The sequence below is a fragment of the Lactuca sativa genome, chromosome 4, assembly GCF_002870075.4.
Source record: "Lactuca sativa cultivar Salinas chromosome 4, Lsat_Salinas_v11, whole genome shotgun sequence".
Classification (NCBI taxonomy): Eukaryota; Viridiplantae; Streptophyta; class Magnoliopsida; order Asterales; family Asteraceae; genus Lactuca; species Lactuca sativa.
This window is the reverse complement of record NC_056626.2, coordinates 186413868-186432807: the sequence shown is the minus strand read 5'-3', so window position 1 is coordinate 186432807 and position 18940 is coordinate 186413868. Positions and strand designations below refer to the sequence as shown.

At 43.4% G+C, this 18940-nt stretch overlaps 1 protein-coding gene across 1 annotated transcript in view; it reads left to right on the top strand.

Annotated features, from left to right (window-relative positions):
• Positions 1-491: 491 nt before the first annotated feature.
• The window catches only part of LOC128133560 (uncharacterized), a 34027-nt gene continuing 15578 nt past the window's right edge, over positions 492-18940 (top strand). The window contains exons 1-4 of the mRNA XM_052771047.1: positions 492-717; positions 1177-1331; positions 1471-1824; positions 3454-4245. Coding sequence (XP_052627007.1) covers positions 492-717; positions 1177-1331; positions 1471-1824; positions 3454-4245 — 1527 coding nt within the window. The remainder of the gene's footprint in view (positions 718-1176; positions 1332-1470; positions 1825-3453; positions 4246-18940) is intronic.

The window sequence follows — 18940 nt, the reverse complement described above, 5'->3', positions numbered from 1 at the left end:
TGGAGGAGAGGATGGATCAAATGGTTGACCAACTGACTGATAGGATGGTCGAACTGATGAATCGAGGAGGGCAAAGGTCTCGAACACATTCTCAAGTGGAAGATGGTGAATTTGGGAACCCGTTCGGTGGCAGTGACGGTTCATATTCTGAAGATGATATAGAAAGGCGGCCAAGGCGTGATCATAGAGGTGACAATAGGCGTTGGGAGGCCGGAATTAGAATTGATATCCCAGAATTCGACGGGGTCAGTTTGAATCCATAGGGGTTCATCGACTGGTTGGCTACTGTTGAGGAAGCTTTTGAGTTCAAAGAAGTCCCTGAAAACAAAAGAGTGTCATTGATTGCTACTAGGCTACGTGGTAGGGCATCTGCATGGTGGCAACAACTGAAACTGACACGAGAGAGGCTCGGAAAGTCAAAGGTCATGACTTGGAGAAAGATGAAGAAGTGTTTATGATCCAACTTCCTACCCCATAATTTTCAAAGGTTGATGTACCAACGGTTGCAAAATCTGAAGCAGGGTGCCAAATCAGTTGACGATTACACAACTGAGTTCTACCAATTGATTTCCCGAAACAATATCCAGGAGACAGAGGAACAACTCGTTGCTCGATATATTGGGGGTCTACGGGTCCAAATCATGGACTCTGTAAATATGTTTGACCGGGTATCTATTTCTGAAGCGCACCAACAGGCGTTGGCTTTTGAGAAACAAAGTCGTCGGGTGGGCGGTTCGTCTTCAACTGCCAATATTGGAGGAAGTCCCGGGACGGGTGGTATGGTACCCCGTGTTGTGCCTAATCAACAAAGACCGACATCTAACAGTGTTGGACCAAATCCTAGGACAACTGTTAGTAGCAGCTTGAAGTGTTTTAGTTGTGGGGAGACAGGTCACCGATAATCAGAGTGCAAGAAGGTCGGAAAACGTCATTTGTTTGCTGAGCAAGATGATTGGCAAAATGATGATGCCGGTGAAAATTACGAAGATCCCCCTATGTATGACGAAGAGCATCAATGCGAAGAGGAAGTTGTAACTGGAGATGTGGGGGTAAATTTGGTGGTAAGGCGGTCTTGTTTTACACCAAAAGTTGTTGGTGATGATTGGCTCAAACACAACATCTTTCAGTCGACATGTACTATTTTGGGAAAGGTTTGTACTTTTGTTATTGATTCAGGAAGTTGGGATAACCTTATATCTGAAGAAGCAGTTCAAAAGTTGGCTTTGAAAAAAGAAAATCGCCCTAAGCCTTACAAGCTACAGTGGCTTAAGAAGGGTGGCGAGGTCACTGTATCTAAACGAGCCCTTGTTCAATTTTCTGTTTGGTACCACGTATAAAGATGATGTGTGGTGTGATGTTGTTGCTATGGATGCATGCCATTTGTTGTTGGGCAGACCTTGGGAGTATGATCGTAACATAGATCATAACGGGCAGACTAACACTTACAGTTTCTTTTTTGGTGGTGTGAAGATAACATTGGTTCCCAGTAAGCCAAATGAGCCAGTTCCGAGACCTTCGGGTACTCTACTAACCCTTAATCAGTTTGAAGACGAGTTGGAGGCGGAAGGTGAAATTTTTGTATTGCTCGGGAAGGAAGTCGCTAAGGAGGTTGAAATTCCTGAGGCTATGGTTCCTCTGCTCAAGGAATTCGCTGATGTTTTCCCTAATGAATTACCTGATGGTTTTCCACCTTTACGTGACATCCAACATCATATTGATTTACAACCAGGAGCTCAGTTGCCTAATAGGCCACATTACATAATGAGTCCCGGAGAGCATGAGGAATGGCGACGACAGGTGGAGGATTTGATTTCAAAAGGTCATGTTCGGGAGAGCATGAGCCCGTGTGCTGTTCCTGCTTTGTTGACTCCTAAAAAGGATGGTACTTGGCGTATGTGTGTTGATAGTCGCGCCATCAATAAGATCACGGTGAGGTATAGATTTCCAATTCCTCGACTTGATGACCTACTTGACCAGATTAGCGGTGCCTCTATCTTAACGAAACTGGACTTGAAGAGCGGGTACTATCAGATTCGACTTAGGCCTGGGGATGAGTGGAAGACTGCCTTCAAGACTCGTGAAGGATTGTATGAGTGGTTGGTGATGCCTTTCGGTTTATCAAACGCTCCTAGTACATTTATGCGTGTGATGAACCAGTTGTTCAGGCCCTTTATTGGTAAATTTGTAGTCGTTTATTTTGATGACATACTTATTTACAGTGCTACTTTTGGTGAGCATGTCAACCATGTGAGGCAGGTTTTGACTGTACTTCGACGGGATAGTTTGTACGCAGCTATGAAGAAATGTGTGTTTATGGTTCCTAAAGTCTTGTTCTTGGGGTACGTTGTTTCTGGGGAAGGAATACAGGTGGACGAGTCTAAAGTAGCAGCTGTCAGACAATGGCCAAGTCCAACTACCATCACTGAAGTTCGAAGCTTTCATGGCCTTGCTTCATTCTATAGGATGTTTATTCCAAACTTTAGTTCTATTATGGCACCGGTGACTGATTGTATGAAAGGGAAGACCTTTACTTGGACCGAAGCAGCAGAATCAACTTTCCAATTAGTAAAAGAGAAGCTTACTACATCACCGATTCTTGTATTGCCAGAACTTTCTCAAGTGTTTGAATTACACACGGATGCTTCCAAGGTTGGGATTGGAGCAGTTCTAAGTCAAGGAGGACGACCGGTTGCCTATTTTAGTGAGAAGTTGACAGGGCCAAAGCTGCGTTATAGCACTTATGATGTTGAGTTCTATGCAGTGGTCCAAGCTGTAAAGCATTGGCGCCATTATCTATTTCATAAGGAATTTGTTTTGTTCACAGATCATGATTCATTAAGACATATTCGCAGTCAAGATAAGGTGTCACACAAACATGGGAGGTGGATGACGTTCTTGGAAAAATTCACTTTCGTGGTTAAACACAAGTCTGGGATGTCAAATCGGGTGGCTGATGCCTTGAGTTGGAGGAGTAATTTGCTAGTTTCCATGAGGGTTGGTGTGCCGAGGATGGATGTCCTCATGGAGCAGCTAACGGTTGATCCTTATTTTTCTGTTGTTCTGTAGGGTATACAATCTGGACAGATGTCTGATTTTCTACTGCATGAAGGTTTTCTTTTCAAAGGCAATCAATTGTGCATCCCTGATTCAAGTCTCCGCCTTCAAATCATTAGGGAGCTGCATGGTGAAGGGCATGTCGGCCGAGATCGCACTTTACAGTTGGTACAATCATCTTATTTTTGGCCTACAATGCGCAAGGAGGTGGATAGATATGTTAAACGGTGTCGAATCTGTCAGGTGTGAAAGGGCACATCTACCAATGCAGGACTCTATATGCCTTTGCCTGTTCCATCACAACCTTGGGTAGACATCAGTATGGATTTTGTGTTGGGTTTACCACGTACTCAACGGGGAAATGATTCAATATTTGTGGTTGTTGATCTTTTTTCTAAGATGGTGCACTTTATTCCTTGCAAAAAGACGACGGATGCAGTTAATGTGGCCCAATTATTCTTTAGAGATGTCTACCGTTTGCATGGATTACCGTCTTCTATTGTATCTGATCGAGAAACTAGGTTTTTGAGTCATTTTTGGCGCAGCCGATGGAAAATGGTGAACACTCACCTCAATTTTAGTAGTGCATATCATCCTCAAACGGATGGCCAAACAGAGGTTGTCAATCAATCCCTTGGTAATATTTTGCGGTGTTTAGTGGGTGATCATGTGAAGACCTGGGATCAGAAGCTTTGTCAAGCTGAGTTTGCTCATAATCATGCTATCAACCGAAGTACTGGATATAGTCCATTCCAGGTGGTCTATTCTGTTCAGCCACGGGGACAACTTGATTTGATGTCACTGCCTGTTTCTAGGGTTGTTCCAAAGAAAGTGCAGGATTTTGTTGGAGGACTACATGATTTTCATAAGGCTGTTCATGACAACTTGGTCCGAGCTAACTCCAAGTACAAGCAAGATGCAGATAAAAAACGCAGACAAGTTGATTTTGAAGTAGGTGACTTTGTTTGGGCTATTTTGACTAAAGATCGTTTTTCGGTTGGTGAGTACAACAAGCTATCAGCTAAGAAGATTGGACCAGTGGAGATTATGGAGAAGATTAATTCCAATGCTTACCGTCTACAGTTGCCAAGCCACATTCGTTGTTCCGATGTATTCAATGTAAAGCATTTGCTTCCTTATTATGGGGATTCTTCTGATGATGACCATGGTGCACATTCGAGGCCAAATTTTGTCTACCCGGGAGGGGATGATGCGGGCCCTAGTGTGGAGGATCGGGACCTTGCGTTCCTAGAGGCCCACGATCGTGTGACTAAAGGGGCTTCACGAAAATGGCCATAACTTTGGCTACGAATCTCCGTTTCGGGCCTACGACCAGTCAAATCGAAGCTTGGAGCAAGGAGCACTTCTAGATAAGTCCCCAAAGGGGACTTACCCATTTTTGAGTCCAGAAATCGCTTTCTAAATGGAGTTATGAGCAATTTTGTTATTTTTCCTTAATTTTTGGGTTTTGTTTTTGGGTTTGTATTTGGCCCATGGACTTTTAGGGTTTCATTTTAATTTCTGCTTCTTATTTAACTGTTTTTGATGTAATTTGGATGGTCAATCATCAATTTTATGAACTTTCAATTTTCTCCCAAATTCTGCGTGTTAACCCAGATTTTGAAGCCAATCCCACGGTATTCGTAGAATCAACGTGGTTTTGAAGAGATTGTCTTGGCTATTCTTTTAGAATCAATAGGTTCATTCTTGGTTATCTTTGTGTTGTTTTTTTTGCGCTGCATCAACCTGGGCCTCTCGAATGGTATCTAAGACTGGAATCATCACCATCATCCTTATACACACATCTCGGATCGGAGCACTCTCAGCTCTACGGATCAGGGTGTCGGCTACCACATTAGCCTTGCCCGGATGATACAGGATCTCGCAGTCATAGTCTTTCACCACATCCAACCATCTCCTTTGTCTCATGTTTAGGTTGGGCTGATCCATGAGATACTTTAGGCTTTGTGGTCTGTAAATATGGTACATCAAATCCCGTACAGATAATGGCGCTAGATCTTAAGGGCGAACACCACTGCCCCCAACTCTAGATCGTAGGTGGGATATCTCATCTCGTGAGGCTTCAACTTCCTCGATGCGTATGCTATCATGTACCCCCTCTGCATCAGCACCGCGCACATCCCTGATATAGATGCATCACAGTATAACATAAAGTCATCTACTCCTTCAGGAAGGGCTAACACCGGGGCTTCGCACAATCTATGGCGAAGCGTCTTAAATGAAGCCTGCTGCTCGAGAACCCAAATAAAAGTGACACCCTTCCAAGTCAACATGGTGAGGGGGACGACATTCTTGGAGAAATCTCTAATAAATCTCCGATAGTAGCCGACAAATCCCAGAAAACTCCTGATCTCAGATGGGTATCTCGACACCTCCCATCGCATAACTGTCTCAATCTTGGTCGGGTCGACCAATATCCCATTCTGATTAATGAGGTGCCCCAGGAACTGGACCACTCGTAACCATAATTCACACTTGGAGAATTTGGCATGCATCCTCTCCGATCTCAAAACCCCAAGAATCTCTCTCAGATGCTCCTCATGCTGCTCTCTGGAGCCTGAATATAACAAGATATCGTCGATGAACACGATCACCAATCGATCCAACATGGGCTTGCACACCCAGTTCATGAGATCCATGAACGTTGCCAGTGCGTTGGTGAGCCCAAAAGGCATCACCACGAACTCGTAGTGGCAATAACAAGTCCTAAAGGTCGTCTTCTGGATATCCTCCTCATGGACTCTCATCTAGTGATATCTCGACCTGAAATCGATCTTGGAAAACCAAGACGCCCCTGCAACTGATCGAACAAATCGTCGATCCTCGAAAGTGGATAACGGTTCTTGACCGTCAGCTTGTTCAACTCCCAATAATCAATGCACATCCGGTGTGAACCATCCTTTTTCTTGACAAAAAGGATCGGCACTCCCCACGGCGAGCTACTCATTCTGATAAATCCCTTCCCCAATAGCTCTTGGAGCTATGAGGATAACTCTTGCATCTCAAGTGGTGCAAGGCGATAGGGTGCCTTGGTGATAGGCGCCGTTCCTAGAACCAAATCAATCCGGAACTCCACTTGACTCTCGGGAGGCACACCAAGTAGCTCCTTGAGAAAAACATCAGGAAACTCACTCACTATCGGAACCTCGGCGATAGAACTCGGTCTCTCGGTAGCAACCCACGTATCCGACACATATGCTAGAAAACCCATACAATCCTGTTGTAGACTCTGCCTCGCCCAGAAAGCAGAGCGGAAAGCTGACCCAAATCTGGTACCCTCGCCATACACTGTAAGCACTTACCCAATAGGGTCTCGTATAGTCACCAACTGACGCTCGCAGTCAATCACAGATCCAAAACGACTCAACCAATCCATGCCCACGATGACATAGCCATCCCCCATCGCAATCGGTACCAGATCAATCGGAAACTCGACACCAAAAATCTCCAACACACACCCTTGGTACACATCTGTAGCGAAAATCGCATGCTCGACAGTTATAGAAACCCTCAAAGGCTGACTCAATGCCTCACGCTGAGTACTGATGTGATGACTAAAAGCTAAGGACACGAAGGATCGACTCGCACCCTAGTCGAATAACACTAAAGCAGGTACATAATTCACAAGAAATGTACGTAAATAGAACATAGAATAAGCACAATAAATCTCAAAATAATTAAATAAAAGGGAAAATACGTACCATCCACGACATCAGGTGTTGTGCGGACCTCCTCCGCTGTCATCTTGAAAGCTCTACCACTAGCCCTCGGAACCTCGACCTTCACCGACCGACTATCAGCAGCACGCAAAGCAGCAGGTGCAGATCCCTGTGCTGATCCGTGACGAAGCTGGGGGCACTCGTCCTTCCGGTGGCTGGTCTAGTTGTAGTGGAAGCAAACTGCAAACCCCTTGGGGCAATCCTTCGCCATATGCCCCTCCTTGCCACATTTGTAGCAAATACCCGCTCGGTAGGACCCCTTGTGACTCTTTCCGCACTTTCCACAAGTTTGGCCCTTCTGGCCCCCAGTGTTAGAATTAGAGGGCTTAGCCCGCTTCAATGCCGACTGCGACTGCGCTTGGCCTCCAATCTCTCCCCTGAGACTCCGCATCCTCCTTGGCTTGAGTCTCCAACTCGATCTCCCTCCTCCGATAAGATGAGTTCACCATGGACTCTAAAATATCCCTCCTCAGAATGATCAAATACCAGCTCATGTGTGCCTGCTCCATCAACACATGCTTGATAAGTCTAAAACTAAACTTGAAGATCGATTAGATCTTAAACAGGTCAAATAAACAGTAAACGGCAAGAACACGAAAGCAGTAAACAACTCAAGAATGAATCAAACGTGTCGAATGATTATAAAACAATCCTCAGAAGAGCTCGATGAAGAACTACAACTGTAGAGGATTAAAGGTTTACAGGAACGATAAAGAAAGTATTCTGTAATGCTATCGTAATGCTATCGTCTTCTAGATCGTTAACCTAATATGCATGCAAGCATATTATTATATAGTAAACCCTACATGCTCACGGTTGGACAGGCCCAAACCGGAGTGCAAAACTGGACTATAAACCGAGCCCAATGACGCAATACAGAAATAAAGTCCTACGCTACCCAACAATCTCCCCCTTTGCGTCAATTGGAGCGAGATCATTACTTCTTGCTTGGGCCAGCAGCAGCAGGAACCTTCTTCTTTACAGTCTGAAACAGACGAGAGATAAGAGCAAGTATCGTCTGTCTGAATCGGATGTACCACTGAATCATATCGTTGAAGTATTTGATATCATCCGCTGCATTCTCTTTACACCGATGGATGATCTCCAGCACATGCTCTAGACAAGCAGTGGTATAAAGATGTTTATCCGCTAAGGCAAAGAGACATTTCTGTCCTTCAGCCCTAGTGAACATGACCGAATTACGCCTTGGGTCAATCTTTCCCATCTTCATCTGGTTGAGATCACTGGCCGAGCCAACAGGAGAGATCTTCGGTTTCTTCTTGAAGACAGTAGCAATCTCCTGATCCATCAGTGCTACCTCCATGATATAGCACACCAACATCCTTTTGAGATGGTCTATGATAGGACCATATTCAACTTCATTCGTCAAGAGGATGTTGTGCAGAACGATCTAGTCATGGGGGTTGAGGTTCGGTAGATCTGCTAAAGATATAAGATGTTCGGTTCTTGCAGACCCTCGAATCACCCTGAACCGAACGTTGATGAATCTACCTTCGGTATATGGCTTCAAAACCCGAACGTTAACGATCTTCTGAGCGCTCCATGTTTGATAGTGTGGTTGAGCAGCCTTCAGATAGAATTCGATTAATTCCCGATCAACCTCCGGATGAGGATGAGGGACTTCATGAACGTTGGAGAAGGCGTGGAAGATAAACGCCTTTCGGGTTAAGGGCATGTCGAACTGCGAGTCGACAGAATTGTAGCAGTCAAAGGAGATCACCGGTTCGAGCCATAGGATGCTTGGAGTATCGATAGCCTCCTTAATCATTCTCTCTCGAGTCCAGGAAGGGAAAAGAGTCTTCCTGCTCTCGAGGAGATCGTGGGCTTCTTTCTTCTTGCGTTCAGCTTCTTCAGCTTCTCGCGCCACACGAATGTTGTCATTATCAACATTGCGACTATTTTTGCGTTTCAGCAAGTCAGCAATGGTTTCTTGATCATCTTTATCTTCTTCCTCAGCTATCTTCTTTCCTTTATCCTTCACACCCGAACCCGAAGTTTGACCAGTAGGAGGAGGTTCGGTTGTGTGAGCAGCTTTTGAGGAAGGAGGTGGTTTCGATCCGGACTTCACTTCTCCCCCTTGTTTCGGAGTGGACATGAAACTAGGTAGACCTTCTATTTTGCTGAGGAGGTCTAGGGCAGGAGCAATTTTTTCAGCAAGGGTTCGCCTCACCGAATGATTGAGAATCGGATCGTGTGCTTCCAGGATGTTGGATAGGGCAGAGTGTACATCCGAAACATATGTTTTGATAACCTCCCGTTCGGATCGAAGAGCTTCAATATGTTGCTGAGAGTTGGAAAGCTGAGCGCTCTTGACCTTGAGGGCGGTGGTTTTGCTTGCAAGAACGTCCATCAACGAGTTTTCTGTAGGGAGATCCTCTTGGAGTTTAGAGAGGCGCTCGTCAATGGAGGCACGAAGGGCCGAATTGTCGTCACTAATTGATTGGCGAAGTGTAGCGAACGACTTCAACTCCGTGGAGACGAACGTGGCCAATTGTTGAACGATTGGTTCCAACGTTGTCTTAGTGGCACTCTCCTGTAAGGACTTTAACAGGGAAGAGGCGTCAGAGAATAGTTTATCGACTTTTTCGGTCGCAGCCTCACATGCTTTTGTTGAGGCGTTAATGGCAGCAGTGGCTGAAGCGACGGAATCATGCTGAGCCCGGGAAAAGGCATCAACGATCTTCTGAAGAGCAACTTCAGAGAGAGAGGACTGAGAATTGGAGGATGAAGCAATAAGCAGATCAACCTTGTCATGCAACTCCTTAAGATGCTTCTTTGTTATTGGAGCTTCCTCATCTTCTTCGCTTTGGACCTGAAACGGACTGTAGTAGACCGAGTCGAAGGTCATATTTTCCCCTCCAAGGAAAGGGTTATCTCCGTCAGAGGCATGACCAGGAGATGGAGGTGGTGGTGAAGCTGGTGGTGTTGTGGTATGGGTAGGTTCAAGTTGAGTTTGAGTGTGGGTAGGTTCGGGTGGTTGTTGAGTTTCGGTTGTGTTTCTGGTTTCGGTTACTGGTGGTGGTTCGGTTGCATCGGTATGAACCCCCGTATCAGATACGTTGGTTGTAACTTTTGCAGTGGTTGTGGTTGTTGTATCAGTGAAAATGGGTGGTGGTATAGGGAAAGAGGTTGGAGGAATGGTGGTAGTGGGGGTTATGGTGGGAATGGAAGTGGGAACTGTTTGAGTGGGGGAGGGAATTGGTGAGTTATGCATTTCCATGTCAGGGGTAGGTGATCTGGGTGGGGTATTGCCTCTTGGAGGGGTTTCGCCTCTTTGAGAGCCGTCCGAATCCGAACTCTCACCTTCCGACTCACTGGAAGAGGAAGCAATTATCAACTTTCGCTTCGGTTGAGTTTTGCGCCTCTTCTGCTGGGGGGACTGAGCAGGTTTAGTAGTCTTCCTCTTTTTGGGAGAAGGGCCTTTAGCCCCTTTCGCCACTTGCTTCCCTTTTTCTGCCTTTTTGCCTCTTGAAACAGGCTTATCGGCATCATGTATAGATTTGAGCATCTCCTGTGTGAGCTCCCTCGGTCCAGACTGCTTGAACTTCTTGATAGTCCGGATGATCCTGCTGTCAGATGGAACATCGCCGTACATGGTCTCCGGGATGGAACCAATGAAAGAAAACCTCGATGCATCTGAGACGATAATCTTCGTGGTATGGAATGTATCAATCGAAGACATCGATGCACCGGCAGCAGTGGGAACATCGTGCTTATCCATCGCCCATTTAGTAACGATGGTCCAGAACCTAGCATACGACACCTCAGAATGTCGGGAAGAGGATGATAAACTCTGGATGAGTTGTTGCCAGAGAACCAACCCATAATCAAGATTGACTCCGTTGTAAACTCCGCACATGATAGAGATAAAGAGCCGACTGGAGCCGTCTGAACCTGAGCTCCTCTCTGATAAACCCTTGAAAAGGACAGTGAACATACCGTTCCACTGTGGTGGCAAACATGACTTTTTAAACTTCGCGACGGAGGTGAGCGTCTCCGTGTACCCCATATTGTAGAACATATTGTAGAGGTGCCCTAATGGAATCGTCTCCGGATTAACCCTAGAAGGGTCAGCAGCAAACCCTAGCAAGGAGGCAAATCGTTGCCTGGAAATCGAGGCTTTGTGATCAGCAACCTCGAAGAAGATTCTATCAACTGCTTTGTCATAATGTGCAGTCGCATAGATCTGCGATAATATCTCCATGGGCACTGTTTCCACCTGTGAAAGTGCAGGAGCGATAGGGGAATACTTGAGGCACCCGATAATCGGGAACATGTATGAATCATACGCCTGAGGGGTTAGATCGATCACCAAACACTGTTGAGGGCGAATGGGAAGGATGTGGGAAGTAGCGTGAACTGACGAGGATTCTGCCATTGTTGAAGTGGAGAAGAAGATGATGAACAGTTAGGTTTTCTGGGAGTTTTTGCTCTCTTGGAAATTTGGATGCGGTAAAGAGGTAAAAGGGAGATGAGGTCGCCTTTTATAGTGGTTGAAAGGAGAGAGAAAAATCTGTTCAAATCTTCGATCGAAATACGAAAGGTTTTTCGGAATGACTGATGCGTGACAGTTAAGGCATGCGATGATCACGCATGAGAGAGAATGTCAGATTCCTTGTAACACGCCGCCCAACAAGCGCCGTTTCTGAAGAAATCGTTTCAAATCCACACGCGCCTTTATGTGCCAGAGTGGAATCCCTTCAAATTCGCACACGCGTCCACAGTGGCAGGTAAAGAATGGACGTTTCAATTTCGCATGCGTCCCCGATTTACCGCCGTTTGAAATTCAATCCATTAGACTGCCCGCCTGAGTCAACAACCGTTCATCTTATCCTTGTAACGGCATCTTTTGAATGATACTGCCACGTGGATTAGTGTTGACCACGTCTTTTAATTGACCACCAATTCAGCAAAACAGCCTGTAATTATTAGTACCAGAATTTTGGAAAATCATAGATTTTCGTGCTAAGGGTGTAAAAAGAAAAGAAATAAAGCAAATCTTTTTAGGAATAAATGTGATGTCAATAATGACACGAAACAAATGATCCCGGGCACGAATCTCTACCTTCAAAGTCAAGAGAGACCTTAAAGTGTTAGTGTGGTTTCCTGTTGAATAACGATCAAACACTTATTAAGAAGTGTTGAAAGGCTTCTTTTAATTAGGCTCTTTAGGGTGGCTTTAGCTTTGATTCAACAGTTCTAATCTTGAAATAAGATAGAAAGTGAACAAAGTACTTGTGAGACCGGTGTAGTCTGTTGAACAAGTAGGCATGAAATAATGTTAAAGTGACTGGTAAATAGAAATCTCAACAAAAAAAATTAAAACTGGATCCCAAGGGAAGAAATCACACAAAAGAATCACACAAAAGAAAAAGTTGAGATTTCATGAGGATACGACCGTCAATTCATTAGTGAAAACTTGATCAAATTAATTGTTCACCGTCAATTCAGATTTGGTATTGAATTTTGGGTTTCACTCAGCTCATAGTGGCACAAAACTAAGATCATAAACACAGATTTTGAGTAACCATAAATCTCAGTGGTAATTTCTGAGAGTCTCAAGGGTTACATTGATGAAACGAATGTAATGGAGATAGTAATGGAGATGGCGTGAGAAATCAAATTACCTCTGCTATAAACGAAGGACCAAGCAGAAAACTCTTATCTCATGTGAGAAGAGAGTTAGGTAGCTCTTGATTAGAATAAATGTGTTAGCCTAATTGGGAAGACAAGGTTTGTGTATACCAAGTCATTAAGGTTGTTATTCAGAATCTGATGAGACTTTGGTCACATACAGCAGCATGCTTCTAGGGACACTTAACTAATCCATTAAAAAAAAATTTCCCCATAATCAAACGAACACTCATATAAAATGAAAGACTAAAAAGTAAATAAAGAACAAAATATTTTTGGAATTTTGGATATATATAAAAAAAATTTAAAATTAACAAAGTAAAAAAAATAAGACTCAGAAAGAAATTAAAAAGAGTTAAAAAAAACTTTGGAACCGAACCCGAGCGTTCGGTTGGTTTCGGTTGAGAAAAATTCTGAAAAACCGAACCCGAGCGTTCGGTTGGTTTCGGTTGAGAAAAATTCTGAAAAACCGAACCCGAGCGTTCGGTTGGTTTCGGTTTTGAAAATTTTTGGAAAACCGAACCCGAGCTTTCGGTAGGTTTCGGTTTTGAAAAATTTTGAAAAATCGAACCCGAGCGTTCGGTTGGTTTCGGTTTTGAAAAATTTTGGAAAACCGAACCCGAACCTTCGGTAGGTTTCGGTTTTGAAAAATTTTGAAAAACCGAACCCGAGCGTTCGGTTGGTTTCGGTTTTGAAAAATTTTGGAAAACCGAACCCGAACCTTCGGTAGGTTTCGGTTTTGAAAAATTTTGGAAAACCGAACCCGAGCGTTAGGTTGGTTTCGGTTTTGAAAAATTTTGGAAAACCGAACCCGAACCTTCGGTAGGTTTCGGTTTTGAAAAATTTTGGAAAACCGAACCCGAGCCTTCGGTTGGTTTTGGTTTTGAAAAATTTTGGAAAACCGAACCCGAACCTTCGGTAGGTTTCGGTTTTGAAAAATTTTGGAAAACCAAGGAATTTAGACTTTCAATTAGGAAATACTTTAGACGAATAAATAAACAACTTTGTACATGAAATTTACAACCAAGAAAACTACCTTGGAGAGGATGAGCGATTACATATGATGCAACCGAACCCGAACGTTCGGTCAATTTCGCTTCTTACGTTTGAGATCGAGAGGTAGTTTGTGGTACTGATTCTGATTCCATCATACCTAGGCCTTGTAGAATTTTGTTGAATGAGGCTTCAGGAAGAGCTTTGGTAAAGACATCAGCCAGTTGATCAGTGGTTCTTACAAAATGTACTTCAACGTTTCCATCTTCCACATGATCTTTGATGAAGTGATACCTCAGTGCTATGTGTTTGGTTTTGGAGTGTTGCACTGGGTTATGACAGATCCTAATTGCACTTTCAGAGTCGCAATATAGTGGGATCTTTTTCATATTGAGTCCATAGTCTCTGAGTTGACTCTGGATCCAAATCACTTGAGAGGTGCAGGATGCAGCTGCAATGTATTCAGCTTCTACAGTGGACAAGGATACGCACGTTTGTTTCTTTGACTGCCAGCTAACAAACTTCTCGTCAAGGAATTGGCAGCCACCAGTTGTACTTTTTCTGTCGAGTCCACAACCTCCAAGGTCTGCATCTGAATAGGCTTTAACGAAGAAGCCTGAGTTGGAAGGATACCATAGACCTAGAGAGGTGGTTCGCTTGAGATAGCGTAGAATGTTCTTCACTGCAAGCATGTGAGGTTCGCGTGGGTTTGCCTGAAATCTAGCACAATAACAAACTGAAAACATTATGTCAGGCCTGCTTGCGGTGAGATACATCAGTAAGCCTATCATCTGTCGATAAAGCGTAATATCAACAGCCGGTTTGTCCAGGGATGGGGTGAGCTTGGTGCCGAACGCCATTGGAACTTTGACTTTGGAATCTCCCATCATGCCAAACTCTGCTAGGAGAGTCTTCATGTAAGCTTCCTGATTGATAAAGATGCCTTCGGGTCCCTGTCTAATATTTAAACCAAGGAAAAAGTTAATATGACCCATTGAGCTCATTTCAAATTTAGTCTCCATCAGCTTTCTGAATTTAGCTGTGAGGCTAGGATTCGTTGAGCCAAAGATGATATCATCGACATAAATTTGAACGATCATAAGGTGGTTACCTTCCTTCTTGCGAAAGAAGGTTGGGTCAACCGAACCTTGTTTGAATTTGGACATCTTTAAGAATTTAGTCAGCGTTTCATACCAGGCTCTCGGAGCTTGTTTCAGTCCATACACGACTTTATCCAAGATATAGCAATGACTAGGATACCTTTCATTTACGAAGCCAGGAGGTTGCTCCATACACAGTTTCTTCGAGTTCACCATTGAGGAATGCACATTTGACGTCCATTTGGTAAACCTCAAAGTTTTTGTGGGCAACATAGGCTAGAAATATTCTTACAGATTCCAGCCTAGCTATGGGAGCGAATGTTTCTTCATAATCAATCCCTTCCTCCTGACAGTAGCCTTTCATGACCAGACGAGCTTTGTTATGAATTACGTTTCCTTCCTTGTACATTTTGTTCCTAAAGACCCATTTAAGACCAACAACCGAGGCATCTGGAGGAGTTGGAATAAGACGCCAGACTTTGTTCCTCTCGAATTCATTCAGTTCATCTTGCATACGTTGAACCCAATCGGAGTGATCAAGAGCAGTATTAACTGTCTTTCGTTCAACTTTTGATACGAGTGAGTTAGACATGCAGAATTCGACTTTGGAAAACAAGGAAGTCTGTTTTGCCTTGAGTTGTGATCGAGTCAGAACCTTTTCAGATACATCACCAACAACTTGAGAGATAGGATGATCTCTGGTCCATTTAGTGAGAGGTGGGTAGTTTGGATCAAAGGTTGGATCTAATTCAGCATTTATCATTTCTTCTGGTTCGGAGTGGCTTTCATAGTTGTAAGACATATCAGCATGCCCCCCCTCGATAGATGAGCTTTCAAGAATGTTATGAGCTTCAGAGGTTTCTTGAGGTATGGAGCTTTCAGGCGTTGATACACCTTCGGATGGTGTGGCACTTTCGGTTGGTGAAGTGCTTGGCTCCCCCTCAACTTGTGAGGTCGGCTGAGTTGATGATGGTTGATCCTCCCCCTCGACTGAAGCATTATGTGGAGGAGGTTCGTCAGAAGTTGATTCTCCTTCATTCATTCTTCTGGCAGCTTTTTCGACAATTTTCTTCATGTTATCAAATTTGTTGTCTGCTGCGCCTGCTTCTGAGAGAGTGGCTTTCTCTGGTTCGTCAAAGAGCTCCATGAACTTCTCGAATAGATTAGCGATCGAGACTATGACTTGGCCAGTTTGAGGAAAGATTTCCCCAGCTGTGTCTTCATTGGCCTTTAGCTTTTTGACATAGCTATCATCAAAGGTCACGTAGTAAGTCTCTTCGATTTTCCTCGAACGCTTGTTTAGTACCCTGTACGCCTTAGAAGTGAGAGAATAGCCTAAAAATATCCCTTCGTCGGCTTTGACATCGAACTTGTTTCGGTGTTCTCTGGAATTGAAAATGAAACACCTAGAACCGAACACATGGAAAAACTTCACATTGGGCTTTCTGTTGTTGAGAATCTCATAAGGTGTGAGTGAGAATCGCTTGTTGAGATATGACCTGTTCTGTGTAAAACAAGCAGCAGAGATAGCATCAGCCCAAAATTAAAGAGGTAAGAAAGCGAAACTTAGCATGGTTCGGGCGGCTTCACACAAAGAACGGTTTCGTCTTTCGACAATCCTGTTTTGTTGAGGAGTGTAGGGAGCTGAGAAGTTGTGACTAATTCCCTTTTCCACTAGGAATTCTTCGAATTCTCTATTTTTGAATTCCAGACCATTGTCGCTCCTGATGTTGCGAACGACCTTCTTCAGTTGTACCTCAATCTGCTTGATGAACCTCTTTAGCTTGTGAGTCGCTTCAGATTTAAGCTTCAGAAAGAACACCCATGTAAAACGTGAAAAGTCATCAACAATAACAAGAATATACTTGCTACCACAGATGCTTTCGATAGATGAAGGACTACATAAATCAATATGAAGTAATTCAAGTGGTTCAACAACTTTAGTGTTTATTATAGATGGATGACTTTGACGACTCTGCTTCCCCATTTCACATGCAGCACACAGATGGTCTCTATCGAACTTGAGCAGTGGAAGACCTCGAACGTGACCTCCAGTGACAAGTTTGTTGATGTCCTTAAAGTTAAGATGAGAGAGCCTTCGGTGCCACAGCCAGCTTTCGTCAGATTGCGCTTTTGATAACAAGCAGATAGCTGGGTTTGAGGTTTAGAGGAAACATTTCACCTTTGCGTTCAGATTTGAGAATAACTCTTTTCGTCTTCTTCTCAATTATTTCAGAACCCTCATCATCGAACGAGACTTTGAGACCGGTACCTCCAACAAGCTGAGATACACTGATGAGGTTGTGTTGTAGCCCTTCCACGTATGCAACCTTCCTTATCGTGAAATCACCGTTAGTAATCATTCCATATCCTTTTATGGTGCCGAAGGAGTTGTTTCCAAATTTGACGTTTCCACCATTTGAAAGAGACATGTATTCCCTTAGCTCTTCCTTTCTTCCTGTCATGTGACGCGAGCAGCCACTATCAATGTACCATTCGTCGTCAAACTGCTCGTCACTAATAACCTGGAAAAATTAAGCAGATTTAGGAACCCAAAGTTTCTTAGGTCCTCGTGAGCCTTTCACAGGAACATGAATAGTAAGAGAGATATCAACAAGATATGTTCGTTTAATTAGAGTTGTTTCATCTTTCTTTTTGATGGTAAAAACTTTAATTTTATTAGGATTTGGTTCTTTCGGTTTTGACTCTGGTTCAGATGCTGAAACCTTCTGTTTTCCCTTTTGTTCTGCTGATGATTGAGATTTTTGAGAAAGAGCATAATGGAATTTAGAACAAGGTGAAGAAGAGTTGGGAGAATTAACAGAATTAGAAGAGATAGAATGAGAAGAGATAGAATGAGAAGAGATAGAATGAGAAGGCTTAGATTGAGATGACTTCTTGGCTGGAGACTCTAGGTGACCCTTTTGCTTTTGATCATTGGTGGGACTAACCTTAGAGCTTTGATCTCTTTTGATTTCCGAACCGAACCTCTGCTTTCGGTTGGTATAGTTCTCTGAACCGAACTTCTACTTTCGGTTGAGATCATTTTCTGAACCGAACCTTTGCTTTCGGTTGATGTTTTTCTCTGAACCGAACCTCTGCTTTTGGTTGTTGTGTCTCTCTTGTGATTCGATTGGATTTTTCTCAGACTTTAGGTTCTTGTCTTGATGAGAGAAATAAGCATTCTGGGATTGCCAGAACTGTTTTCTTTCAGAGAGATTCTTCCTGTATCTCTGATTCCTTTGACGTTTCTGATTTCTCATCTGCTTCGGTTGATGATGGATATTAGATTTCGGTTTCGGTTTTTCTATGGCTGGTTCACTCTAAACTGAGGAAGTTTCACTTGAAGTTGTGACTTCTTTTGCTGGAATTCCTTTTTCTTGAGGAATGTCTTTCGTACCGCTTGTGCTTGGCACATCGAAGTTATCAGGTTTATTCAAGGGTTCTGGTACGTATCTCCTTTTGCTTTTCCATGAGGTCCTTTCAGACAAACCTACTGTTTCATTAGCATTATCGATTGGAGCTGACCAGAAGAACTCATCGCAGCCATCAACATTGTCTTCGTTTACAATAGCTGTGAGTTCAGCAGTCTGATGTTCGGTTACACCTGTGACCTTGTATACCTGATTTGGAGTGGTTCTAACCTTTTGATATACTACGGCCTTCTCTGCAAGAATCGGGGACTTTTGTTGGGACAAACGAGCGAACTCCACAGAATTTTCTGAAATTAGATTCTTGTGGTTTTCAGGTTCGCTTTTTACAAATTCTGAGCAGTCAACCGTGTCCTCTACAGAAATTTCACTCATATTATCGTCCTCATTAAGCTCAGATGCATTTTCAATATCAATTTTATTTTCTGAGCTCAAGTTGGCGTTTAAAGAATCAAATTTTTGTATGGTTTTGGTTCTCAGTTTCAATTTATCATTTTCATCCAAAAGGTTTTTAAGCATGTCCTTATGGTCTTTGGATCTAATGAAAGATTCTATATTGTCCAGTCCATACATGTACATCGGATTAACGTCCTCAGATGAAATAACACTCTCACAATTATATGCTTCAGCATCAATTTCATCTTCCTTAAATTCAAGGAAGGGTAAAATCATGCGATGAATCTTTTGTCCTATTTCACAATCCAAATGAAGCTGAGTAGTATTAGTGTAAAGACGTTTGACAATTAAACAAAAAACATTTCGCTATTTCAACAACTTTAAATTGTCTCTCTGTAAATAAATGTTTTCGTCTTTTGTTTTGATTTATTCCGACTCCTTTAGTTCGATCCACATGCGCCGTTCCTCACTCTTCGAAGACACCCTGCTTAATTGATCAGTTAGGTTAGAATTGGTGACTCGAGTTTGAGTAAGACTACTATCTAGATGAGAGATTCTTGTATTAACACTT